General features: G+C 35.4%; 5 protein-coding genes across 5 annotated transcripts; 3 read left to right on the top strand and 2 right to left on the bottom strand.

The window, feature by feature from the left end:
• Nucleotides 1-175: 175 nt before the first annotated feature.
• On the top strand, nt 176-2045 carry LOC104705509 (protein PATRONUS 2-like). Its single transcript, XM_010421522.3, has 5 exons — nt 176-443; nt 549-631; nt 1044-1313; nt 1429-1472; nt 1713-2045. Exons 2-5 carry the CDS (start codon nt 559-561, stop codon nt 1920-1922), a joined length of 597 nt encoding a protein of 198 aa, XP_010419824.1. The 5' UTR covers nt 176-443; nt 549-558; the 3' UTR covers nt 1923-2045.
• On the bottom strand, nt 2005-7731 carry LOC104709101 (PH, RCC1 and FYVE domains-containing protein 1-like). The gene is made up of 9 exons (XM_087463176.1): nt 7069-7731; nt 6410-6496; nt 6135-6224; nt 5856-5936; nt 5538-5732; nt 3345-5462; nt 2895-3041; nt 2484-2806; nt 2005-2384 (listed from the first exon to the last, which is right to left on the bottom strand). The coding sequence occupies exons 1-9, from the start codon at nt 7138-7140 to the stop codon at nt 2267-2269; spliced, it is 3231 nt and encodes a 1076-aa protein (XP_087319302.1). The 5' UTR covers nt 7141-7731; the 3' UTR covers nt 2005-2266.
• A 1432-nt stretch (nt 7732-9163) lies between these two features.
• Nucleotides 9164-10211, top strand: LOC104705508 (uncharacterized). The gene has a single exon (XM_010421521.3). The coding sequence runs from the start codon at nt 9409-9411 to the stop codon at nt 10075-10077; it is 669 nt and encodes a 222-aa protein (XP_010419823.1). The 5' UTR covers nt 9164-9408; the 3' UTR covers nt 10078-10211.
• A 4705-nt stretch (nt 10212-14916) lies between these two features.
• LOC104705506 (protein LATERAL ROOT PRIMORDIUM 1) lies at nt 14917-17209 on the top strand. Its single transcript, XM_010421520.3, has 2 exons — nt 14917-16298; nt 16707-17209. Exons 1-2 carry the CDS (start codon nt 15668-15670, stop codon nt 17021-17023), a joined length of 948 nt encoding a protein of 315 aa, XP_010419822.1. The 5' UTR covers nt 14917-15667; the 3' UTR covers nt 17024-17209.
• Nucleotides 17210-26250: 9041 nt separating this feature from the next.
• LOC104769471 (uncharacterized) lies at nt 26251-27791 on the bottom strand. Its single transcript, XM_010421519.3, has 6 exons — nt 27552-27791; nt 27283-27370; nt 26977-27041; nt 26789-26857; nt 26663-26712; nt 26251-26583 (listed from the first exon to the last, which is right to left on the bottom strand). Exons 1-6 carry the CDS (start codon nt 27603-27605, stop codon nt 26472-26474), a joined length of 438 nt encoding a protein of 145 aa, XP_010419821.1. The 5' UTR covers nt 27606-27791; the 3' UTR covers nt 26251-26471.
• Nucleotides 27792-27800: the final 9 nt, after the last annotated feature.

The following is a 27800-nucleotide window of genomic DNA, read 5'->3' as shown; positions in this document are numbered from 1 at the left end:
TTATTATGTTCCAACCGCTATTGCACCCGCTGATCAACCAGTCGTAAACCTCCCACAAACGCACCAATTTTAAATCGCTAAACTAGTCGTTTAAAATGCTTAATAACACTTAAAACCGCAATCACCCGCTTCCGCAATCTCCTGCAACTACAACCGCAACCGCAGCGTTTGAACCAATAATGCCCTAAGTAACATAAAAAAGATGATAGACAGGAAAAAAAAAACCGCCCTCTGTGTTCGTTTGAAATGTTTGGATACCCTAAAAATTGAAGATCTTTCTCCAGCGTGACTGACTACTATTATTCATTTGTCTTCCTCGTTCCGTTCTTGCTTGCTTGTTTCTCTCCATCACTCTCGTTTTCCCCAATTTCTAACCCTTTTCTTTTCTGGGAATTTTGTTCGCCTGTTGTTGTTTGATTCAAGTTCCTCTTTACTACGGTCTGGTGAGTCTATAAATCCTTAAAGCGATTGGTTTCAATTCTTACTTCGTTACAAAATCCGCGCTTAGAATTTTTACCCAATAATGAATTGGGTTGGTTGTAAATTAGTGAGGTGAGCATGGCGAACACAACATTTGCTCGCGGGCAGATGATATTCCAGGACGAGAATGCATTAGCTGCCCATGGAAAAAGTAATAATCTTTCCCTACTTCTTCAATCTTTTGGTTTTCGACTAGCAGCAAAATTTGTGTGTTTTTTGATGATTGATTGTCCCCAAGGTAGCAAAATCTTTTGTGATTTACAAGATATGGAAACAGTAGGACCTACCAAATTGCAAATATTTATTCTCTTGGGATTCATATTATGACACCTTCTTGGTTCTTATGCTTTTAGGTTCAAATATAACTATGCTTAGCTTTGTGTCTATCTCGCATCTGTTTATCATCAGTGTAAAATGTTATAACTCTGTGTGTAAATGTCAGAAGCATGAGAATGTTTTTTTGGGGTATCAATGTTTCTTAGAGAGATTCTGCTAACTTGTTTATGTTTCTGATTCCTGTTCTGAGTGTTTTTTTTTTGTTTTTTGTTTGACAATTGTTGTAGAGGTGGTTGCTGCGGGAAAAGGTAAGGGCTCGCTAGCAGCTCCAAAGAAATTTGGGGCGGGTTTTGGAAGCCGCAAGGCTCTCCATGATATCACAAACAAGTCAAAGTTGCAACCTCAAGCTTCTTCCAAGACGACGAAGAACGTTGAGGGATTAGACTTTGACATAGCAAAGGAAGGCTTTTTGCATGACCACAGCAAATGCATTGAAGCTCAACAACAAAGCCAGTGGGATAGCTACTTCTCTGACCACATTATCCTTCATGGACATGGTAATATTGACTGCAAAGAAAGGACCCCAATTTGTTTCTCTCCATACTGTTTCGATCTAATGTTTCCTTTGCTTGACTTAAATCTCTGAAGCCTATTCTTTCTTCTGCTTTCCAGATACCAACATCAAGGAAGGGATTCCTGAATACAGTATTAAAGAGGTATGATTCCAATTTCCATTACCTTACCTTATCAAGGAGGGATTCCTGAATACAGTTTTTCTGCTTTTCCATTACCTTATCTCTCTCTATCTAGATTCTGTTGAATTATAAGAATCGTTCTAAGATTAATGGTCAAGGTAGGCCATAATAGTTTAGAGAAGCCAAACACATAGCATCCTGTTGTAGCCCTTGTTTTGGGCAACTTTTATGACTCTTTTTCGTTTGGTTTTTGCGCCTAAGATGGATGATAATAATAGCCACACTTGGGATGAACTCAAAGAGGTACCAATGGAGGAGTTTTCTGATTTGATGGAATGCTCAACTCGATGGCGCTCACCACCAGACTCGCCTGTCCATTACCATTCTTCGTTACCTACATCGCCTTTGCCATGGCGTTCTGAAACCGTAGAATTCAAGCTCAAGGAAGATGAAGATGAAGACACCACCTGAGTTCCAGTTCTACTTGGTTTTGACTTTTGTTAGAACAATATCAGTAACTTTTTAGTTTCCGATATTATGATGTATCAACAAATACTTGAAAACCAATTACTGAGCATTGTTTCTGAGTAAAAACATTGTATGTTTATAGGATTTACAGCATGACACCATAAAGAATTTACAACTCTATCAAAATCAACACCAGACAAATATCCCAAACTACAATGAAAGAAGCACTTTAAAACATCTAATTTCTCTCTCTATATATATATCTGTTGTTGTTATATCCCGAGATTCTGCACTCACCTAACTCGGGCATAGGAAAAAAATAGAGAACTGGTTGGTGTTAAAGAGTTTCAGTGAGGCAAGTCCTCACTGGCTTTGTCAACCATGCGAACATTGTATTGTTCATAGACTCGTCCTCTGTTATCTGCCCACCATTGTTCTGCTTGTTTCTCACTAAACCTTTTTCGGCTGTCAAAAAAAACAAAACGGTCGAGCAAAGTTACAGTCCAATCTTCGGACATGTAAAATCTGATTGTTTCCTCTTAGGGAAGACAAGAAACATTGTACCTGAACCGGACGCGTTTGAGATCTCTAGCACCTCCGGCTAAGGCTGTAAGAGTGATATAGACTCCAGGTTCATCTTGTTCAACCCATTCCTTCTCGCTCCGTGCTTCATTCGTTGCTTCACCATTCCCAAATACAGGTGTCATGGTCCCATTAGAAAACATTGGGGTATTTGTGCCATTCAGCTCGGATTCTTGGCTATTTGGTTGGTTTAAGATATTAAAAGGGTCAATGCGACCAGGGCTGGAACCAAATGAATTCAGAGACGGAGGAGACTTCACAGTCCGAGCTGATCCAACAGGTAATCTTTCAGCCATATCCTTTAACTGCATAATTGCGTTGATCCTTATATTCAGTATAAAAAATAGCCACTAAGTGCATAAACCATATTTATCTTTTAAACTTAGAAATTACTTGAGCGGTAAGTGATTTGATCACTTCTTTTGCTGCCTTGCATCTCGTCGTTTCTTCATTAGCGATTGCCAACGCCTCTTTTAGCTGCTTGGCTGTTCTTTCCAGCTCAACTTCTTGAAGCTGGGCCTTCCTTGTAAGACTTTCAACCTGATATATCATTTACTGGTTAGCAAAAACGCGGTCATAAATAGAAACTGACTTACTGAGGCAGTAATTAAATTTGAAAATGAAAAAAATGTTTCTTCACGAAACCAAGTAAACTGGCGGCCACACCTTCTGAACCCTATACCATGATCTAATTCTAACCAACATGGTAAAATCCGGAACGTAATTCACCGTGATCAGGAAACACAGAATGACAGAAACATAGTAGCAAAATTTCACCAACTACGCTTTTTGCAGCAGTAGATGTGTGAGGGATGATGGAAATAAGAGAAAGAGCAAAGTTACCTGAGATCTTAGCTTAACGACCTCTTGGCTTAGGTTATCATTGGTTCTCTTCGTATCATCCACTACAAATTTTGGTGTAGCTAGTCCCGAAAGAGTGGGAGTTGGTGTAGTTGAACGAGGTGGACTAGGACGTCTCGATATTGGGGAAGTTGCCCGAGACACAATTCGAGAGCCAGGAACAGAAGCTGAGAAGAACTTCTTTGACGCTCCAAATACTGGATTAAAAGACTTGGCTATGTTAAGCGCACCCCGTTGAGAGCTTCCACTTGGTATAGGCGAGACACGACTACTATTGAATTCGTATTTCTTGTTCTTCTTATATCGATTATCCACTTGCCTCATGGAATCCATCAATGAAAATCTAGCTAACTGTCCATCGGATCTAGAATCGAACTTGTCATCTTTGTCAATGGGATCTGATCCCTGGTTAATGCTTCCTCTTCTACTCAGCGAAGAATGAGAGGATGGATCAGTTTCCATGGTCTTTTTCAATTTGTTGAAACACTTGTCACACACTCGATATGGTTTGCTCGGGTTCGGTGCCATACAAGCTTTCAACGACTTTTTATTAGTGCACGAGTGGCAAAACACTAGTCCGCAATTATAGCAATTGTGCCTCTTTCTTTTAAAATTGAAGGGCTGACGGCAACCTGAACACATGGACTGGTCCATCCCTGTTGCCCACCTGTGAATGCAGACAGCTGCTGTGAAGTTAGAGCCACAGGCAATACTTTTCACCTGTTTATCCTTAAGCGACTCTACCAATGTCGGAGAATTTCTATCATCTACATCTCCATGACCAAGTCTACCATTTGATCCTTTTCCCCAAGTGTAAACTTCCGTCCTCGAAGTTAAAACTGCAACATGATAAGCACCGCAAGCTATCTCTTCGACAAAACTCTTGTGAAGTTTACCTTCGACACGGCTTGGAATTTTTCCATCTGCATGTGAGTTTCCAAGCTGACCATAGACAGGACTGCCCATAGTATAGACATGGCCTGCTGTTGTAAGTGCAACCGTTAGACTGTGCCCACATGCAACTTGACAAAAATTGGGTTCAACAAGAGCAGCGACACAGGTGGGCACAAGTTTTGGTTCTTTATTACCATGACCAAGACGACCCTTATCACCATCACCCCATGTAAAGAGCTTTCCAGAAGAGCAATTACTCGAGCTTGAGCTCCCAACCATGACTTCCACAACTGCTGCTGTGTGCCATACACCACAAGCTGCCCGGACAGTGCGAAGACCTTTCAAAGAGTCAACCTCCCGAGGTGTGAAAACACTTTTTTTGTCTCCATGGCCCAAAACACCAAAGGTCCCATCCCCAAAAGTAAACAACTGTCCAGCAGAAGTAACGACTGCTGTGTGGTAAGGTCCACAAGCAATAGATGATACATGTATCCCTTCAGACAGAAAATTAACCCTCTTAGGGACCCAGTGACTGACTTCATTTCCATGTCCAAGAACACCAAAATCTCCTTTACCCCAGGTATACAAATCTCCTGATAGAGTAACGGCACAACTATGAAATTCGCCACATGCTACGAGCTCGATATTTGTGGTGTTGAGTGCATCGATGAGCTTTGGTTGTTGAATATTGGAATCAACACCGTGGCCAAGCCTGCCTTCAGATTCCTCTCCCCAAGAAAAGCTTTCTCCTTGTTTTGTCACAAGGACAGCATGCTGTGCACCACAAGCAATATTTTGGACGTCAAGTACTACTGTAGATTCTAAAGCTTTGGGCAATAAGGAATCCATTTTTATTTCAAATGAACTTCCAACTCGACGGTTTCCACCACCCAAAACACCTTCTCCTATGCCTTCCCCCCAGATGAAAACATCTCCTAATGCATCTCCATCATCATGACCAGACCCATGGCTCGAGGAACTAACAGCACTTGACATACTAACTCTAAAAGCATCCATGCCCATACCCCTCATATGTCCATGCATGCTATCCGAGCCTCCAGAATGAACAGAGATAGTTGCAGAATCTGAGGGATAAAATCCTTTTGGAGGAACGGCATATAATGCCATGTCCGAAAATGCCTTGTCAAGGCCATTCTTAGGCGGGCTCTCAAATGGACTGTGAATGCGATGGTGATTAGAACCATCCTGAAAGGTAAACGAAAATGTATTTAGCTAAAGTTCACATGCACAAAAGTGTACACAGAAAACTTCTTCCAGTACCTTCTGCAAACTGTCATTGCTACTAAATGGAGAGTGTAAAGGAGAGCTTCTCCGGGTATATGTTCTCGGGCTATTAGCTTCAGATGGTGTACCGTCACTTCTTGATTCAGTCCTCCTGTTTCTTTGATGGCAATGCGAAACCAAGGCCTTAAGACCAGTAAACCACACCTCAGCCTCATCTTTATCCTTGCATATCTACCAAATAAATTGTACCAATAGATTAATTAATTTCAAATAACCACAGTAGTATTTCAAATGAGAGGGTAACTATTTTTATACAGAAGCAAAACAAAAGTAAATAATTTAAGAGAATCTCACCACATCCAAAGACCTCTCGCTATATATGAGTGAAAATGACTGATATTCCTTCTCGGGACGAGGATACCTCTGAAAAATAGGCTACAAGAGAACCACCATTGCTAGAATTATCAAAACATCAAACTAGATAGGTAGGGCGCAAATATGTACCCTTGAACTAAGGAAATTGACACATGAAAAGTTGTATGAATGAATATTATAGTCCTCAAAAACTCGTTCTAAGTATTTTACTCCAACTCAGGACAGAATTAAAACCACATCATCCACACATGAACTTACAGTGCGTTGTCCAGATATGATCCTAGAAACATGGCTCAGCTTCAGATGTTTCTCCTCATTTCCAGAGAACCATATCAAAACAGTTTCATCCTGAAAATTACAGGCAACTATTTCTTACACAGCAAACAACAAGCTACACGTCGATTAAGAGTTGTAATAGCGAATAAATATCACCACCCATCCATGAATAGACTAAAGATTAAGAAGTGGGAACTATTACAGTAGAGAGAACTGCTAACAAGGAATATAAAGAAATAGAACCAAACAAGACTAACATTAGAAAGGCGAAATGGGCAGAACTTAGGCTTCCCTCTTCTTCCATACTTAAGCAAGTAAGCTCCCTTTTTCAGGGCAATGATAGCCTGAGTCAATCAAATAGCATTACATAAGCAAAGTAGGTGCGAATCTTTGCAATGGAGATACCAGCTCAACAATAATAACATCAGAAAGAAAAAAAACAGTTGACACAAACACATAATATAAGAAGCAATGCACACACTGAAGTATGAATCTTGGCAATAAAAAAAAAAAAAAAAAAAAAAAAACCTAACAGAGATATTCAGCAGTCTTATGTATGTCCATGATAATTGCATCAAAGAAAAACGATCCGAGAAATGATGACCTTTGAGAAAGGTTTAACTCCACAAATAATGAGTTTCCATAGCTTAATCATATCAAGCTACCATAAATTAAGGTAAAAATTCTCATAGACAACAACCTTGAGTTAAAAAAAAAAATCTAAAAGCCAGCTCAAAGAATACACACTCTTCTTCTCTAACCTAAGAAACAAAATCCCAAACTGAACAAATTCGCCCGACATGTATATAAAATCTAATTCCGAAGAGACTTAACCAATAAACGATTCTAAAGCAAATGAAATCATAAATTAGAGAGCAAAATCGAAGAGAAAGGGAAACATATATAAAACCCAAACCTGCTCGATATCTCTCTCCACAGGACCAGCTCTACTAAGATCCGAAGCCATCCTTCCGTTTCTCGACGACATAAACCAAAAAAAATAATATATATTCTCAAGAATCGAAACCCTCCATCAAACCCAAAAACCTCCGCGAAATCCACACTTGCTCAAGCTTAGAAAAAGCAAAAATCTAAAAGGCTATATATATACATTCAGGGAGGAATCAATCAATCAAACTATTCATCGCAATGATCGTCTGATCTCGAAGCAACTCCAACAACACATTCACTTCCATTTGAGCTAACTTTTTTTTCTTTTTTTTTTCCAGCTCAAATCGATTTCTGAAAAAAAAAAAAAAAAAAAATCGATCGGAATAAGCAAAAAAGAAGAAGAAGCCGCCCGCCTTCCCGTTGAAAGAAGAGGAATCAGAAAGTGATGGTGAGCTTAGGCTACGCGAGAGAAAGTGATGGTGAAGAAAAAAACGGGGGGAGGTAGAGAATCTAGAGAGACATGGGCATATGATCTAAGGGATGGATACTATACTATACGCAGTTTTCTAGCGAAGAGCAACCCAAAAAAAAAAAATTAAAAAGATTGAGAGAGACCAAAAGGCAGATTCTACAGACTAAGAGAAAAATAATAAAAGTAAAAAATCAATCATTTTTTTTTTCTTTAAACATTAGGGTCTAATACTAGTTTTTATTATATAGTTTAGCAATAAAATGATTTGTGTTTTAGATTCATTTATATCCATTAGTAGATACTAGATACCAATGTTTTGCGTACAAAAATATAGTATATCATATAAATTATAGTTTTGAATTAGTTTATAAACAGTATAATTTTAAAATGTATTATAACTGTTTTAAATTATAACTGTTTCGCGTTATACTCAGATATATTATATTAAATTATATAGATATAACGACAAAATTTAATCTTATAATTTAGTTACAAATGAGATAACTAAATTACAAATTCAAACACTGGAATTTTTTTTAAACCTCAACCAAGTATGTCAAGTTAATATTAACTCATATTGAATACAAAATTATTGTCGAGCACAAATGATTTTGATAATGGCGAAAAAAAAAAATTTTAAAGAAGCCTTCAATTGCCAAGAGGTTGGATTGAGTCTTGTCACTGGCATCAATGTGACAAATGTACAAGTACTAAATTCTAGCGTATGTATATTACATTACCTTATGGAACTCAACATGTACAATCCTAGCTGAACAATATAATCTGGGTTTTTTTTTTTTAACACCTATAATCTGGGTTATATGTTTCTGAACAGCGTATTATGTTGTATATCTTTGAAAGAAAACTTTGGTGTGCGTTGATTCAAAACTTTTGAATAAAGCCCGTGTCTTCGGTATAAAACTGAAACATTTTAGCCTACGTTTTTCTTTTGGGTTTTTTGTGCCCATTATATTGACCATTGAGGCCCATTTTTTTAGAATCAACCATAAATATATTTTTAATCTGTTACAAATTCTAGGGTTGTTTTTTTCCCCGAAATCAAACAACTAAACGAAAAAAAAAAAACAAGATTTTAAGGTAAAGGTTCTCTCACCTTTTCCCCTCCTAGTCAAATTTGGGGATGTGGTTTAAAATGAAAGAAAAACTATATAGTATACGAATGTTTACAGTAATTTCAAAACCCCGATGTTAAACCCTCGTTAAGTTGTCTACGTCGTCGCCTTTAAAATTAGAGAAATACAAAGACCATAGACAACTATATGTGAATCGTCGAATTTCAAAGGTCTAGTTGATGTGGTTATATATGTACCATATGTTTGCGATGTTAAGTTGGACAACGAACATATTCAAAAATTGGGATAACTTGTAAAGTGATAAGGGAGTATGTATCTGGACCATTATCTAATTCGTCATTTGGTATTGTTGTCACGAAATCAGCCACGGGTTCAACGTGTTGTATGTTGTTGTAATTAGAATTTATAAATTACTAAAATAAAACTAGTGATTTGATCTTCTAATGGATAACAGCTACTTCTACGACTTTATGTAACATTTCCAATTAGAATACTATAAAAATGCAATTTTAGACCGACAAATTAAAACAAATAAATGAACAAAAAGCCGAGAGGATTGACCAAAGAGCCCACTTCAGATTATCATATGCAAAAAAACAAACCCTGGAGTCGTTGACCATTCAAAAGTCAACTCTCCTTCACGTAGTTGCCTTTTCCACTACAAACAAAACTCAAAGAGACCATAAAGACTAATCAATCCCACCTCTCTATATATACTATTTCATCTCTCTTAATAAGACAACCCATAACTTTTGCAGCTGCTGGAAAAACAAATTAAATCTCGATCGCTCTGAGAAATATGATGAGCAAATCTCTACTCAATTCTTGTTTTCCTTTCATCCGTAGACGCCAAGGAATAGTCACGCTCGTTTTCTTTGAGCAAGGATCAGCCAAAACCCTATGTGGCTTCAAGAAACATGTTGCTGGAGAAATCATGTTTGAGTTTCCTGATCAAATTGTGTGCCATGCAGATTCTTTCTTCATCGGTCGTCAGGTTCCAGCTCTAGCCATGGACGACTATCTCATCCCAGGTCAAACCTATTTCGTCTTGCCGATCGAACGTTTTGCATACAGAATCTTAACCACTTCGTGTCTTTCAATCTTCAACTCTAATCTTGAAAACGTTCGGTCTAATACTCCACCGTTGAATTTCACGGCGCCGTCGAGTCCACCACCGTTTGAATATTCTCAAGGACCAAACGGGAAGATTCTGATTAAAGTTTCTCCGGACTTTATACTTAGTCTTATATGTAGAAACAGAAACAGCAGAGAAGAAGAAGAGGCAATAACTTTTGGTGAAAGCAGTTCGATTTGTAATTCCCCCGAGTTAAAGAAGCAATATGATCAGCTTGTTGGAACGAGAGAGCACATGTGGTCACCAAATTTGCAGACGATATCCGAACATAAGATTAGGGTTTCTCCATTAAGGTTCTTCAGTCTTAATCGGAAGCAAGAAGAAGTGAATTGATTGGCTTTGAAAAAAGAAAAATAGTGAATTGAATAGGCTCTCAAAATTATCCTTATTTCCCTTGTATTTGTTTTAGTTTAAAAAAATGTAAAAAGATTAAAAAAGAAAGTAAATTAATCAGAGTAGTTGACAAATTCTTATTCTACAAAGATAATATATAAATTTTGTTAGGTACTCCAACATGTACATTTGATATATGGTTCATCCTTGAAAGTTCAACTATTATAACTCTCTGTCACATGTCATTGGCTTTGTTTAATGGTCATGGTATGATAAATTAAAAGAAACCAACAAACGACTTATTCTTCATTTTCTTCGTATTAACTCCGCATGATAATGTCTACTTTTTCAACTTTTAAGTGTTCTATATTCCCAAAATAAAACCCTATAGATTGGATTACTGGAATGATACATTTACACGTACGTTGGATGTTTCAAACTGAAACGCCTCGTTCTCCGTAGTTGCCTTCGGTTTAATTTGCGTACCTTTAAGTTTCACCTAAATAACATATGACCATTTTCTTAATTGGTTTTGGGTGTCTTTGCGGTTTAATATATACGTTTGTATAGGCTGTTCGAAGTTTGAACTCAGGCTCGTTGACTCGTTTTCGATGTCCTCTAGTTAAAAATTTAGTTATTGATGTATAGTAGATAAGACATGTGCTTTTCATATATATAGTTGCTTTAAAAACGTTAGAAACAAAATCATTCAATCTTATATGCTCTATGAGACAAATTTTATTCACTTATATATATCTTATTACTACAGCCTAAAACGAATTCTGAAGTATATCTTTCGAAAAAAGCCGTTGATTTCTTTCAAAAAGAGAGATTTGGTGATCAAGTGTCGAATTTGGCCAATGGCAGCCTAAGATTCAATGTGCATATGTAGTGGGCCGAGTTAGGGAATGACTTTGCTTTTGAAAGTTTAGTGAAATGCTATAAGAAGTCTTGTCATATAGTATCTTGTTTGATGGATTAGGCACATTCACTATGACTAATGATAGGAAAAGAGTTGTTAGCTATGTAAAACCGTACGTAGTAGGAGTGAGGTACATTTGTTGAATACGGAATATATATAAGCTATGCATCCCTAAACCATCGAGAAATGTTTTGGATCTAACTAGAAATATGGATCTTGGCCCATTACTACTATCTTTTTTCACAGTATATTAGAAGTTTATAAGTAATAACATTATCGTAAGGAAATGCTCATAACCTCTACATGTAGTAGATACATCATACATTTTAGTTTTTTAAACCATAGATTTTTAGCTTTGACCAAAAAAAAAAAAAAAAAAAAAAAAAAAAACCATAGATTTTTAGCAACAATATCTAGAAGAATACAAGGCAGATGAACTTACTATTAACAGTAGAAGTTTTAATCTCAAATGACATTACACACGTGACGTTACTAAAGTAGACTCTACTGTGAGCACCACCTAGCTCAAAGTCAAAGGTTTGCTACTTCGCTCGCGTCCAAAAGCATCCAAGCATAAACCGATAAATTAAACCGGCCAATTTGGGATCCGGTCCATTGAATAAGAAAAAAATGGGAGGGGGAAGGGGATATAACTATATAAGGCGCGTAGGGCCAACGCATGTCGGGGGGAAGTGAGACAGCACGCCACCTCCGCCGATTAGGCAGAGAAGCATTAGTCTTTGTCTCTCTCTTTCTAACTCTCAACAAGTCTCGACGCCTCCATTATTGTTATTGCGAACATTTTCTTCTCTCAAGCCCCGTGCCTTCTGCTCCTTTTCTTTTGCTTTGTCATAAATCTACTGGTCTGCTACATTGCTTTTATTTTTTGTTTTCTAGTTTTATTTCTTTTTGAGAATGTTTAACACTTTTTTTTTTGTACTTCCCTAAAATCGTCGTCGTTTTCTTTGGAAATGTTATCGCTCCCCCACCTTAATCTCCCATTTAAAATTTAATTCCAAATCTTGTTTAACATTGAGCAAACAACTAAGATCGAGAAAGAAGTCCATGGATTTCAAACACTTGGATATTAATTCTTTAATATAGTTGGGGGTAGATTCATGTTGAAACCCGGAAGAATATTTAATATAGGTCACTTAAAAACGTTTATAGTGGCCATGAGAACACCCACAATGATTTAGAATGGTGGGTTTTACATATATATTTAGCACAAAGATCTCCAAACAAAAGTTTATCAAAAAAAGACCTCAAAACAAAAGCAATGATTCGACGGCCGCAAAGCGTGGGGATGACCCGACGAACATTTTTTTGAAAGGTTTCTTTCACGTGCATTGCTCAAACTAATTATTCTCGGCAAAAGCTTTTAAGGGGATCTTCGAAGGGAGATCAGTTTAGGGTGTTCTTAGAATATAAATATTGTAAAAATAATGTAAGATCAGCAGTTAAAAACTTTTGTTAAGAAGTTAGTTATTGGGAGAACATATTTAAGATCTTAAGATTTAATAATATAATATTCTTACACATATTACAATTATCAAAATTTATATAATAATATTTTAATTGCAAACTTATAAAACTTTTACTAAAATTCAAAATATAATACCAAATTTTTATGAAACAACAAAAACATTAAAGATAAAAAAAAACATATTAATTAATTAAAGCACATAAACATTTTATTTAACTAATATATAGTTTAATGTCCAAATTTATTCTATATATTCTCAATCATATCTTCTTTTAATTTGTAAAAAATTATTTGCAAAAAATCCATTCACAGCTTGCCATGTCAGCTTAGAACTGAGCCAAGATCAGTTCTACATCAAGAACTAAAAAAAGTGTTCTAAACCACTATTCATTATTTTCTATTTTTTTGGGCTAAGAACACTTCTCATGTTCTCCCTATAAAAGCTCCTTTCTTTCTTAATTGCAATTAAGCCTACCTACATAAAAAAATACGGATATAAAAACTTTCTTAGTTTTTTTTTTTTTTTTTTTTTGAAACTTAACAAGATTTAATCTGAATGATTTTGGGTAAAACTGAATTATACTACTAATAATAGAATTCAGATTTCCTCATGATTAGAAAACAAGTTTTTGACTATGTTGCTAGTTACTTAGCTTCTCTTAGGCCATCTCCAAAAACTAGAAAACAGAAAAGCTACAATCATTCAAGGTCTAACTCCATTTTAAATTTAATCATTTTAAGAAGACATAATCATCTTGCAACTCTTTTAGATGCAGAAGTAATCTATCTTAGACAAAATACAATGAGAATGATCCGTACAAATGATAGCATGGGAAGTAATTCACAGGCGAGACTTGTTATGTTCAATTTAAGTATCAATGTTAACGTTGCTGGATTCCTATTTTTTTGTTTAGCAAACAACGTTACTGGATTCTATACATTTTATATTTGCTATTACATCATTTTCATGTCTCTTGAATGATCACATCTCAACCGTTTATGTCCTTTTTAGCTTACATGGTCTTGATTTGATTGCGTGAACAAAGCTGAATGCATATAAAAATGTGGTTCCCATCCAGAAGCTATCAAGCATGTATAGTGTTGAGTAGAGAAACGATAGCTCAATCAGATAAATTTGTGTTACAATGTCTTGAATTTGGTTACTACTACTAAACCAAATAAACTTCGAAGGCTCGACCCAGGCAAGCTCTCATGCAGTACCATTCTTTTTCAAACTATCGTTGAAAAGTGGAAAAAGGTTTTTGTTATGTAGCTTATGTATACTCTTTATGAAAATTGAATTGAGATATCATGGAAGCAATCTTTGGCGGTTCTGCAAGAGCATCTCCAATGCATTTCTGTTTTTTTTTCTTTATAAATAGAGAAAAATATAGTAATTTATTTTAGAGTCAAATTTGCTCCAACCCATCTCTATTTTCATTTCTAAAATAGAGATAGCTATATTTTCCTCTATTTATAGAGAAAAAAATAGAATTCCTCTATATATAGAGGAAAAAATAGTAATCTTTATTTTAAAGATAAAAATAGAGGTGAATTGAAGCAAAAATGTCTCTATTATAGAATTTCTCTATTATAGAGAAAAATAGGAAAACCATTAGAGATCTAAATTAAGAAAGTCCAAGATTTATCTCAACGTGTGTGATAGTAAAATCAAACAACAAAGTTTCCTTCGTATATGTTAAATTTAATCAAAACATTTATTGTAATATCTGTAAATCACATTTTGGATTTTTCGTTGGTCTTTTTGTTTGGTCTGCAAAGCATGTCACATTTATGTGGACCATTTAAAATAGTATTATTATTTTTTTCTTTTCTTCTTCTTAGTTGTAAATTGTAATGTATGGACGGTAAGCAATCCAACAGTGTCGGAAGGACTAATACAAAAATGCTGTATATATGGTTCAGTTTATTCTTTTCTTCTCGGTTTTGTCGGTAAGATAAGAGCGAAATGTGTGTGGTGTAAGATACGATGACAATAGTAGTATTTAGTCATGGACCACGAAATCTGAATTTCTTATTTCATAATCATATATGTCGAGTTTTATATACAAACATAAAACAGAATCCTAGTTTCAATGCAGTTTAACTTAGTAGAAACGCGTAATGTACCGAACATGGACTTAAGAGACGTAACCGGTGAAGCCGGTTCTGGAGGAAACAAAAGCCGGGATCGTCTCTTATGCGGCAAGTGGAGCCACGCGCACGAGCGCTGGTGATGAACTTCGTCATCCTAATAAAAAAAGAAAAGATTGATAGAAAATAAATACTATAAAAAACTTCTTTTATTTAAAATTAAAGAGCTAAAATACAAAAGCAAAGGAAGAAGGTATCATGTGCCATTTCTTTGAGTTATTATTATTAAAAACATAAATAATAATAAATAAACCCAAAAAAACCAAAAAAAAAAAAAAGTTTCACTTGGCTCTCTATCTTTCTGCAGTTGTGTCTACTATGATATGATTATTAGAGAGAGACAGGAACAAGACGAAACAATCTAGAACAAGAAAAAAGGAAAACCAAAACATACATACACCACTGACCACTGTTGTTTTTTTTTTAAAGGAGAGAGAGGTAAGAAAGATCCAAAAGTAAACCCAACATTAGAAGCAACAAAATTCAGACCGCAACAAGCACAGTTTCTTTTTAGAGAGAGAAAAAAAAAAACAAGAGTCGCAGTCTTCTTTTTTCATCTCTGTGAGCCTCAGACAAAGAAAGATAGTGACAGTAGATTTCGAAGAATCTATTTTGGATTTGTTTTTGGTTTTATAGCAAAAAGGATCCCATCTTCATCTTTCTCTATCTATCTCATATTTGTGTAGATGTATATGAGTTGTGTACATTAACTGGAGCTGGTTGCTGTGGATTTTTTTTTTGTTTTATATAATTAATTTGTAGGATTAGGGTTTTGGTTTTAATCAGCTGTGGCTACAACGAGGAGGCATAATCTACCAACGTCAGATTCCGGTGCCTTCACCGACTGGGCGGCGGCGACCACGACTACATCTTCCCTTGCCACTGAGGATCTATCTCTTGGTTTCAATGCTGGTCCCGCCGTAGTCCACGGCGGTTTAGGCTCAGCTTCCGCCGCCGCCGACGTTCCTTCATGGCATCCCGGATCTTCTGTCCGTTATGGCTTACAGTCGTCGTCGGCGGCGACGGATATGGGTATGGTCGGTCTGAGAGATGTTTTCCTTGTTGCTCCGGCGTACCACCACCATCAAAACGCCGGAGTTATATCTGGACCCGAAGCGGCGGCGCTTGGCGTCGGAGTGGTTCCTCTCCTTACGGCGGGTCCGCCTCAGCAAAACGTGGAAGACACCGACATTAACTTCCTCGGAAACAACCGGAGATGGCAGAACAACAACAACAACCACGAAACGCAGTATCTTCAGTTCAAGAGTACTAACCAGACTGCGGTAGGAACGAGCTCGAACAACAACTCCGGTTCCGGCTCCGGCGCATCGGGAACCGCCACGTGTCAAGACTGTGGAAACCAAGCGAAGAAAGAGTGTAAGCAGAGGCGGTGCAGGACGTGCTGCAAGAGCCGTGGCTTTGATTGTTCTACTCACGTGAAGAGCACGTGGGTCTCTGCGGCTAGGCGGAGAGAGAGGCAAGTCATGCCTTCCGGCCCTAATCCAACGGCTGGATCGTCTCTCTCTACATCCTCCGGGACGAAGAAGCCGAGGATCGTAGGGTCTCAACAACAGCAACAACAACAACAACAAGCCACTTCTCATACTTCAACTTCTAACACGCCTCCTCAAAGTTTCGAGACCAGTTCCAGCCGACAAGGTAGTATTGCATTCTCATCATTAGTATATAAACCTACATTATTTTATGTATGTATATACATGCATATAACACTCATAGCCATTCTTGACGATTAATGATACGGTGTATGTGGTTTTGTAATTTGAGTGACACTAACCATGATAAAACATAATATCTGATATGGTTTTGGTTTGAGAATTTTATCAATATTTTTCAGAAAGTTTGAAGCTATGATCAATCCTTTTTTCCGCTTTAGGTTTGGTTTTGGCTATGGAAATATAAGATCGTTTTAACCATTTCAAATTTTAGTCAGGTTTAGATTCCGTTATATTGGTTAAGCTCAGAGCATATTTATTGGTATTGAACACCCGTTATGTAGATTGATTGATATGGTAATAATGATGCATAATTATGTTTTATGTATGCAAGACGGAGGAGGGTCAAGGGAAGCATGGCCTGGGCAGATTAGAGCCCCGGCAGTGTTCAAGTGTGTGAGAGTAACGGCAGTGGAGGATGGTGATGACGAGTATGCTTATCAAGCGATAGTGAAAATCGGTGGCCATGTCTGTAAAGGATTCTTGTATGATCAAGGGCTTGAACCCAAAGAAGGTTTTCCTAATATGTCGGATTTGCATTTAGGTGGTGCAGCCAATAACCATAACGGAGTGTCAGCCTCGGCGCCTATTCTTGAACAGCCAAATGTCTACGGTGGTGGTGGCGGTTCAGGCGGTGGGTTTTACGGTTAAACCAAATTCAAAGACGTTTTACTATTTGACAGATAAAGATGTTATCTTCTTTGATATTTTTTTTTTACAATGGGGTTGGATACAAAAGAATATTTCACTGACTCTATTGTATGAATTTTCCATGTGGACGAACTGCTTCAAATGATGCAACAAACGTTATCGATAATTTTTTAATTGGTGGTGAAACGTTATTTTGAAAAAAAAATTGATTTCGGATAATAGAAGAATTCCATTTCAATTTCACGTTTTTTAAGAAATCCACCGAAAGTCGAAAATATGCGGTAACTCTTGTTTGAAACCATAATTTTTCTTGTTAAAACTTAGTTTGGTAATATATCCCCTAAATATATTAATAAAAAATGTTGATGTGTGGTTGCTAGAAAATTCGAAACACTAATGAATTTATTGCCTTCATTTTTTTGGATATTTACACATAATTGTTATTCAAAGATAAAAGAATATTCTTTTTCAATTAATTAAAAAAAATCAAACATTTCAATTTTAAAATATATTTTAATCATTTTTAACATATTTAATTATTATAACATTATTAGATCTAAAACATTTTCAAAACCCGAATTTATTCACCTATTAAAAACTGATTACTATTCACATATTTAAATTTTCCAAAATAAAATTATCACAATAATCATTATTATAGGCAATTAACTTATTTAATACTATTGGTATAATATTCTATGGGTGAAATATATTTTTACATAAAAAAGATTTAAACAAAATAATTTTTTTTTGCATAAATTGAAGAAAGAGCAGATTATATATTTAGTTCATATATAGTAGTTTGATCTAAACATATTCTCACGGGTTATACATTTGGTTTTCACACAAACAAATTTTAAATCCTCAAAAATAACTTTACTCATAACATTAATTTTATCTGCATATATTTATCATGCATATAATAAGGATTATTAGCTAGTATATATATATATATATATATATATATATATATATATATATATTTTTTAATAACTATAGTAATGGCAATCTATATAATGTTTCTAACATTACTACAGTTTATTTAAACGAATTGGTATTTATTATAATGATTTTTTGTTGTCCTAGCAAACCATTGATCCTAGAACGAATCCAATTTGCATTTGCTCATGCACTTATCTTACTAATTCGTATGGCTTTACGTGTTAAAAATATACTAAATACAAAATGTTTTTAGCTAAATCTACGACTTTAATATTGTTTCTTGCTGTCTTACATCATATCATTATTTCGTAAAACCTTAATTAAGTTGAAATGTTTCGCTTTTCCATCAACTTATTTCACCCCAAATATGATATACTTGTTATATTATATGAATATTTCTAGTTATGGAGTATGAATATTTCCAGTTATGTCGGCCGATTTTGTGTTCATTTGTCAGCCCGTATTATTGGATCAGTTATAGCTTTTGAAATTAAAAAATTAAGTGATATATTCTCATCAATTCATGAATTTATTTATCATCCATTCAATTTTTTGGGGTTTGATTAAAAGCTGTTTTTTTGCTATAAACTGACTCACTGAGCCTACTTGTGCACCTTTTTAGTGTTACTATTCTCACTGACTTAGATTAAATTACGCTGAGGAGACTCTGTAATCTTGTGGCTTCCACCCTACCTAGGCACGTTGGTGTTCTCTGTATGCTGTATAGGTGTTCGTCTGTTCGATCCCTATTTATCCTTTATGAGATTATTGCTTGGACCATATATTTGCATTTTGAATTTATTTTGACGTTCGCATAGTTTCTATTTTGAGGTGTCAACTTTTATATTTATACAGTTAGGTCTCACGTTAAATCCTTTTTAGCCTACATACTACAGTTCAAATGTTAATATGATTATCGATTATGTCTAAACATGGATTTCGCCACTAAACTGTTAATAACATAACATATTTATTCTTGTTTGGACAATACATAAGTGATAAGTATTCTCGTGTATAATATCTAGTGATGTTAAAATGGGCCGGATGCCCGCGGGCCTAAACGGGTCAGTATTTAAAATTTAAGTCTTTGGTCCGTTTAATAACACACCAAAAAATAAAAAACTTAAACAGGTTCACCCTTTTAGATCCGCGGGCGTAACGAGTATGTCCGAAATTAAACGGGTAACCGTTTATTTCTTAACTTTAAACCTAAAAAATAAAACATCGACATCTCACTTCGTCTCTCTCTTTCGATTCCATCTCCAGTTCTCCACGAAGCTAAAGCTCGAATCACCAAACAAAGGTAAGCTCGAATTCAATGGATACTTTGTTAAAATCACCAAACAAACTCGAATTTTTCGTCCCTCAGTTTCATGGGTTTGAAAGATTAAGGAGTAACAATCCAAACCCTTCAAGGGTTAAGCTTGGTTTGAAGAAAAGGGCTATCAAAATTGGCTTTGGTGGTGTTGTTTCCTCGACTGCGAGTAGTACTAGTGCTTAGTTTTAGATGAACCTCTTCTTATACTTAGTTAGTGTTACCATATCTTTGTGATTTTGGATTCAGTTTTGAGTAATTAATAGTTGTTTAGTGATTTTTATTTTGTGTTAATTTTGCTGTTTGATTTGTACATGAGCAAACAATGTTGAAAAGAGTAGCACAAAGAGTTTAGACCTCTTGGAAATGAGCTGTGTTCAGAAGGAGCGCTGTTGAAAAGTTCTTGGACTCTGAGAGTGACAAATTTGATTATGAATGGTACTTCTTTGAGTGCTCGAATGTGAATTCTCTTAATATGTTGAAGTGTTAAGTTGTTTGATGAGGAGATTCTGAACATTAGCTTGCTTCTAATCTATAATATAACGAGAGTTGGGTACTTGTCTTGTCTTTTAATCTTTCGTTTCTGGGTTTTTGTTTTATTTATGAACGGTTTAGGGAACAATACAATCATCTCTAGCTACAGAGTTTCGAATCCATTGCAGCAGAACCAATTAATTACTCACAAGGTATGTTTGTTACTTACTTAGATCATTTTGGGGTGTGTGTAGATACACTCATGTCTCGATTTGTGTTTGTTTGCTGATTTGGATTATGTTTAATGGCACAGGTGGGTACCGGACTCTAATTTGGATTACTTACAAAGCTCAGTTCTATTTGTAAACCGGTAAGTATCTTATGTATGTTTGCCTCATGTTTTGTGACTTGTTCTATTTTGACAGTTTGTAGTTTGAGTTTATTGTTTTGCTTGGCGGTTTGAACCATGAGTTTTGGCTTTGTTTAGTAGGGTTTTTATTAAGTTGAGATGAACTTGATGACTTTTGAGCTAGTAGTTCTCTGTTCTATGTTCTCGATTTATTGTCTCAATTCTTTCTTCACTGTTTAATGACTCATAAACACTTACAAATCTGTATTATAGGTCCTCTATCTCAAATACAACTCTCATCTCTCGACAGTGAGACAAATGTTTTTAAACTGATTCAAGCTCACGAGGTGTGCTTAATGGAGAATAACGATTGTTATGTGAGTAGTATGTTCTTGTTTTTGATTAGGGTCTTCTCGAGAATTTATTAAAGCTTGTTTCTTCACTGTTTGTTGACTCATAAACACTTATAAATCTGTTTTATTAATTTTGCAGAATGGACTTAGAAACTGAACATTTGATAGCAAGGCTTAATGCTCAAAGTAAATATATGGATATGAATGAAGAAGATTGTGCTATAGATGTAGAAATTGATAGGAATGAGGAGGAAGAGACATAAATGCAAGGAACATATCAAAGTGAAACTCAATCAACAACTCAAGCAACTCAAGCAACTCAAAATGCTCCACGGAAAAGAAAGTTAACTTCAAAGGTGTGGAAAGATATTGTGTCAGTTGGGGTTGAAGATGATGGCAAAGAAAGAGGCAAATGAATCCACTGTGGAACCAAGTTGGTGATCAATACTAAAACACATGGGACTAAGAGCTTGATTCGTCATTTGGAGAAGTGTCCAAAGAAACCAAAGAATGAAGATAGGCCTCCATATGATCATCAGATTAACCGTGAGATGACAAGTGAGATCATAATTTACAAAAAGACAAGTATAGGAAACAAAAAGCTGAGTGTCAACCAATTTGTAAACAAAAAGCTGCAGCCGATATGTATAGGAAGTATGAGATTGAAAAGGTCAAGTTGAAAGAAGTACTTGCAAACCAATGTGGGCGTGTCTGTTTCACTTCAGACTTATGGACAGCAAAAAGTACAGTTATGAGTTATATTTGTTTGACTGCGCACTACATTGATGAAAACTGGCACAGGATTCTGGAATGTATGAAATAATGGGGATTGGAGAAAAATGTATTTTCTATTACCTTAGATAATGCAACAAACAACAATAGTATGCTGAACATTCTCAAGGGTCAACTTCAAATGATTAGTGGTAGTGGTTTATTATGTGATGGGAAATTTATGCATGTTAGATGTTGTGCTCATATTCTAAATTTGATAGTGAAGAAAGGTTTAGATCTAGCAAAAGATGTTCTGCACAACATCAGAGAGAGTGTGATATATGTTAAAGCATCTTCAAAGAGGAGAGACGCTTTTGCTGCATGTGTTGAGAGAGTAAAGATTAAGAGTGGACCAGGGTTATCACAGGATGTTCCTACCAGATGGAACTCCACATATGAGATGCTTGTAAGAGCTTTGAAGTTTTGGAAGCATTTGTCAGCTTGAAGTGGTTTGACAGCAACTACAAGACTTTGCCTTCTGATGATGAATGGAATCATGGAGAGAAAATCTGTGAGTAGTTGAAGCCGTTTAGTGATATCACGACACACTTTTCAGGTTCTAAGTATCCTACTTCTAATGTATATTTTACACAAGTGTTGAGAATTGAACTGTTGCTGAGGAAATTTGCATCTTGTGATGATGAAGATGTGGCAAAACTGGCTCAGGATATGCAGATTATGTTTACCAAATTTTGGGAGGAATATAGTCTTATTTTGGCAATGGGAGCTGTTTTAGACCCAAGAATGAAACTGCAAATGCTTGAAGTAGCTTATGAAAGAGTTGATCCAACTACTTCTGCATCGAAAATCAAAAAGCTTAAAGACAATTTGGAAATGCTCTATGAAGATTATAAGGCTAAGTCTAGGACTTGTTTTTCAAGTGTTTATGTAACTCCAAATCCGCATGATTGGGTCAATGAATCTCCACTTGATGACGATTATGACAATGTAAGAATGTTGCTTATGTTGTTTATGTTGCTTGTGTTGCTTATGTTGCTTTTGTTGTTTATGTTGCTTGTGTTACTTCTTTTCTGTAGGATCTTTTTGAGCTTGAAAAAAGCATTGGAGTTGGAGTAGGCAAGACAAAGACACATCTGGATATCTATTTAGAAGAGCCAAGATTGGAGAGAAAGTCTTTTCCAAAATTGGATGTTTTGTCCTTTTGGAAGGACAACCAGCATCGACTTGGAAAATTAGCCTCTTTGGCTTGTTGAATACTAAGTATTCCCATCACCACAGTAGCCTCTGAATCAGCCTTTAGTATTGGATCTTGGGTCATAACTCCTTATAGAAACCGTTTGCTTCCAAAGAACGTTCAAGCTTTGGTCTGTACTCGTAATTGGTTACGTGGTTTTGCAGATTATGAAGGTAACTAAACTCTTAACTTTTACGTAAAATTATTTTCCTTAATAAGTGAACTTTAACTTTTACATAAAACTATTTTCCATAAAACTCTTAACTTTAACAGGTAACATAGAGAACAACTATGACATTGGCACAAGAGCATGTACTTCAGAAGAATGTTCAAGATCAGGAGATTCTATCATGCATTGAATATGTTGCTTCTGTTGTTTATGGTTCTCTGTTGCCTTATGATCAAGAGATTTATCTATGTAGTAGTACTTTTACTGTTTTTGGATTTTGAAATTGGAAATTATGAGATTATCATGTTAAGTTTGTTTAGTAAACTTATGTTATTCTAAAATATTTTGATTATTTCTAATCTTTATTTTAGTTTTATTCATATATCATTAATGTTAAATATACAAGTTATACAATCTCTAGTAAAAAAACAATCTTAAGTAAAAAATCAAAAAAAATTCATCTAAACGGATCTAAACAGGTCAGATAATTGGGCAGAGTCTAAACGGGTACAGGATCTAAATGGGTAAGATATAAACAGACAGGGTATAAACAGTCCAAAATGAGCAAGACTTAAATAGGCAGGGTCTAAATGGGTAAGATAGTCCCATTTTAACATCACTAATAATATCACATAAAACTGCAATGTAAAAGACTTATAGAGCATCAAAAGTATTAGGTGAAACCTTTAAATTATAGCATTAGCGAACTTCATTCAAATATATTTCCAAACTTGAATGTGAATAATTTTTTTTTTGTGAATAGTTAACCAAACTAATTGAACCCTCGTATGTCAACCAATTGCTTTATGAATTAGGAATAAAGCCAAAAATAAAAATAAAAAATCAATATATTCCTTCAAACACTCCACCATAAAGAAAAAAATAATAATAAATTCGACTGTGTCTTAGGCTTTATAGGGTTTAGGCTTTTTAAACTTTCGAACGATAATATTCGTCCCCCGTCGCAGAAAAAATGATATCTCGGGCAGATCTTTTTATTTATATATATGTCTTTTGATTACATTTGTATAATATTGATGAGCATGTTTGTCAACCAGTTGAAGATGAATTTTATAAGAACGAATCAAATATATCTGTACTCGAAGACATTTATATGGTTTCTCGTTGGTGGCTATTATGGTGAACAACATCACGAATTGGGAATCCATACAAGTCTAGTGACCAGGTAAATAAGTATTGCAGAAGATGTATAGTTTTTCTAGAACAAGACCATGTGGTTCATTCAAGTTTATCATAATCCATATAATTTGTTACCGAATATTTTCACAATACTTTTGAAAAAGCATATCTACACGACTCGTATGATTCATTCATTTATTGTAATACAGTAATACTTATATTTTACAAGTCGTTTGCCATCCAGTGCTATCATTAGACGAAAACATTGTATAATCGTAACAGAGTTAACATAGTATAATCATAACACAAGACATATACAGTACGTCAGTACTGTATACCAGTTATATTAAAACAATCAAATTGATTATTTTCTTCCATCTCGAGTTATATTTTCCCAAGTCTGAAGCCCTCACATTAAAATCAGTGGCGGAGGCAACGTACAAAGAGGGGTGTCACTAGACACCCATGACATTTATATACTTTGTTAATTATAGGGTAAATTTCCTAAATAATTACATGTTTTGGTTTAAAATATTCATAATGACACCCATGTTATATTTTCTTGGTAATGAAACACCAATGTTATATGATCTATTCTTCTCTTTGACACAATGCATATTTATTTTGCCACTTAACCATAATGATCTTTCCATTTTTGTTGACTAAAAATTTCTATAATATCTCCTTATTGTAAAAAAAAAATCTGAAATATGCATTTATATATCATTTGTTTCTTCTTTTTTTACACACTTCTTGATTTAATTAATATTCATATATACATATATGACACCTGTAAGCAAAGTTGCTGGCTCCGCCAGTGATTAAAATTAATTTTATTTTGGTTGAGTTAAAATAATACGTAACAAACAAAAGATGAGTGGGGAATATGTTGACGAAAAAATCAATTTAAATAAAATTATCAATCACATCTAACATAAAGAGACTTGACATACACAGCGTCAGTCTGCATCAGAACGAGTCTATGCCGAAAGGTTTACAAAATGATGTTTTGCCAACTGTGAAAACGTTTAGAAATGATTTTTTTTAATAGTTTTTATGTCCAATAAGCTATGAAACTATTTGATGAAAGTGAAAGGGCATGTGCAAAAACAACAACGTGAACGTGAAGGCCAAAAAAATGTATAAGTTAAGGTGCATGGATTTGGTAAAGAGAGAGATACATTCCCCTTCAGACTAAACCAAAATTAGTGATTATAACTTTTACTTTATTTAATTAAATATTACTAGTATTTTAACCGAAGCGATGGTGCACTGCACATAGGTTAAAAACAAAAGAAGGAATGGGGCACCGAAAGAGATTATCAGTAGTTTATCACTTTATATCTTATTCTTCCATCCCATGGATGGATCTATGGATCCGTTCTTGATCCAACTACTAGTCTAGCCAACAAACCAACAGTTCACCAAACTAGAGAACGTCATTACTTAACATCGATACCAAAAAGAAAAAGATATCGTGTGCAGTCCTCTACCAACTTATACTATGTACTGTGGGTTATACATGAAAAAAGTTTATTCTTTTCTTTATAACCCAAAAGTACCAATTATCTTTCCATTACCGAGAATGCATAACGTAATTATCCATCTCCACCATTGGCTGTAGAATTTTCAATAACCGCATGCACAAATAAGTTACAATCTTGTCTAACTATTGCATCCTCGCAAATGTTTGTTTATTGACTTTCAAGAGAGAACGATCAACGATGGTTAAAGATGTCTTCTTTGATTATGTAGGACCCTTTGTGTACGTTTTGAAAGCTTGTTGGCTCACCAATAGCTTGGACCAGCGTAGGCGATGTCTTGTGAATGATATAGTTTTGAGCTTGTTCTTTTTGATATTTCTATACATGACAATTTAGTTCTGTGAAACTAATATCGCTTGCTTGAGAATTTATTATTTTTAACAATTTAATCAGAATCACCTTCTCATTTGTTTATCTACAGTTCATATTATTCCTGCATTCTGAATATGAAAAGTTTCAAAATTATGATATATACAAATTCAACTGAAACTATGAAAGAACTAAAATGATACGATTCATCATCGTACTAGTTAAAAAAGAAGAAACAAGCTGATGACGTGGAACAGAGCAAAGAGTGAAGGAAAGACTCCGAAAGAAAGAGAGGCTTTGCCGTTGCATAATGAGTTTAAAAGAGCCTTGGAAGCTCATCTTCTTCATTATGTTGAATATTGTGAATGATTAAATGTGCTTGTGTTTGGAGAGGTGAGCTAATGATGTGCTAGTCTCTCTCTTATGGTGTGTTGGGAGCTGAGCTAGTGATGTGCTAGCCTCTCTCTGTTCTTATCAGTTAGTTTTAATTGTGTGTTCGTGTAATCTGAGCTTACGGTATCGTAAATCTAACATAAAAGTACAATTTCGTTATTTTAGTTCAGGTTCGGTTACACATAACGCATGGCTTAGCCGCTGCAGCTGGCTACCACCGTCTTCCATACTTGATTGTACATTTGTGAATGCAAAACTGAAAACGAATTCAAATAAACCCAAACTGGTCCAGCCCAAAATTAATTGAACAAGTCTGTGGTTTGTGGGTATTGCAACCAAAATAAATCGAATTCATATGATACCAGTTCTAACAACTGCTAGTCAGTTTAGGTAAACAAACTCCAACAATACAACACCTCACCTGCATATCAGAGTGAGAGAGAGACAGAAAGAGAAAATTTTAGGATGCTTATGATGAAGATGTCTGAAAAAAGTCATGTCATACTGGTATTTTCAAGTTCCATTTGTGCAACAGTTGTGTTGATGGCATCTATAATCTCCATCTTCTGAGCACCAATGGCTTCATCCATAGGAGTCCGCTCATACCTACAAGATTCCAAGCTTCTAATGGTTCAGCTTAGTTCCTCCAATAGATAGACTGAGAAGAAAGATTCAAGAGACTAACCGATTCAAAAGGCTTAGACTAGCTCCTGACAAAATCAATTTCTTCACCACCTGTAAGTAGCTTTCCAGTTATAATGAAACCGGAGAAACAAAAACATTTTCAAGCACAGACATAAGTGATGGTTACCTCGATATGACCATTCAAGCATGCCCAATGTAGAGGGGCATTGTTCTCATCGTTAAGAGCATTAATATCCTGCTCACAAAAAACAAAGCCTCAATCTTTCTTAGTATTCATGTTTTATCGTTTCCAACACCAGAAATTACAATGTCGTCAAGGCATCAAAACTAGCAAAGGGGTTGTTGTTTACTTACCACTCCTTGACTGATAAGATACTCCACTATAGTCATATGTCCATTCGCTGCAGCCATATGCAGGGCTGTGAAGACAAAACAAAAGATCAAAAGAAACAATGTTACAAGTGTTAACCCATACATTTTAAAACTCGTAAATCGAGTATCTGAACATATAAAGATTTCATATCCGTAACCGTAAGTAACCAATATTTTCACCAATTCACAACATTCAAAGTATCTGAGCAGGAGTAGTGTGACATAACAAAGACGAAGAATTGAAGCTAAAATTAACTCGCAAAAATTGAAACTTTAGAAAGAACAAACCTGTTCGGCCTTGGGAATCACGAGAGGTAAGAGAGACACCATCAGCAGCTAAGCTTTTAAGATCATCAATATCAACGTATCTAGCAGCCTGTAATTCAAAAAAAAAATCAAATCTTTGAGCTGACCCAGTTAACTAACTAACAACAAGAACAACTCAAGAGGACGAAGACAGTAAAACCCCAAAAATGGAGGACATGAATCGATTACAGGAGAATACTAAGTCAAAAAAAGGAGGGATTTTAAGGGAGTAAGAGACGGAGGAGGCAGACCTCAAGCAAGTCTTCAATCTTCTCTGCAACAACGATCGTATCTGCTGCTCCCATCTTCCACCACCGGACGATACTACTGTAGTTTCAATCTGAGGGTTTCGGCGGCCGTGTACATAATTTTATTTTATTTTTCGGCTCTCCTATTTATTTTTGTATTTAAAAAAAAAACGTTTATATTTAAAATTGAATTAAATTTGATAAAAGTTATGTCTATAAAAATTAATTTTCGTGAAAATGTGTAAAACCTTT

The sequence above is a fragment of the Camelina sativa genome, chromosome 8, assembly GCF_030686135.1.
Source record: "Camelina sativa cultivar CO46 ecotype springtype chromosome 8, ASM3068613v1".
Lineage (NCBI taxonomy): Eukaryota > Viridiplantae > Streptophyta > Magnoliopsida > Brassicales > Brassicaceae > Camelina > Camelina sativa.
This window is presented reverse-complemented; position numbering and strand designations above follow the sequence as displayed.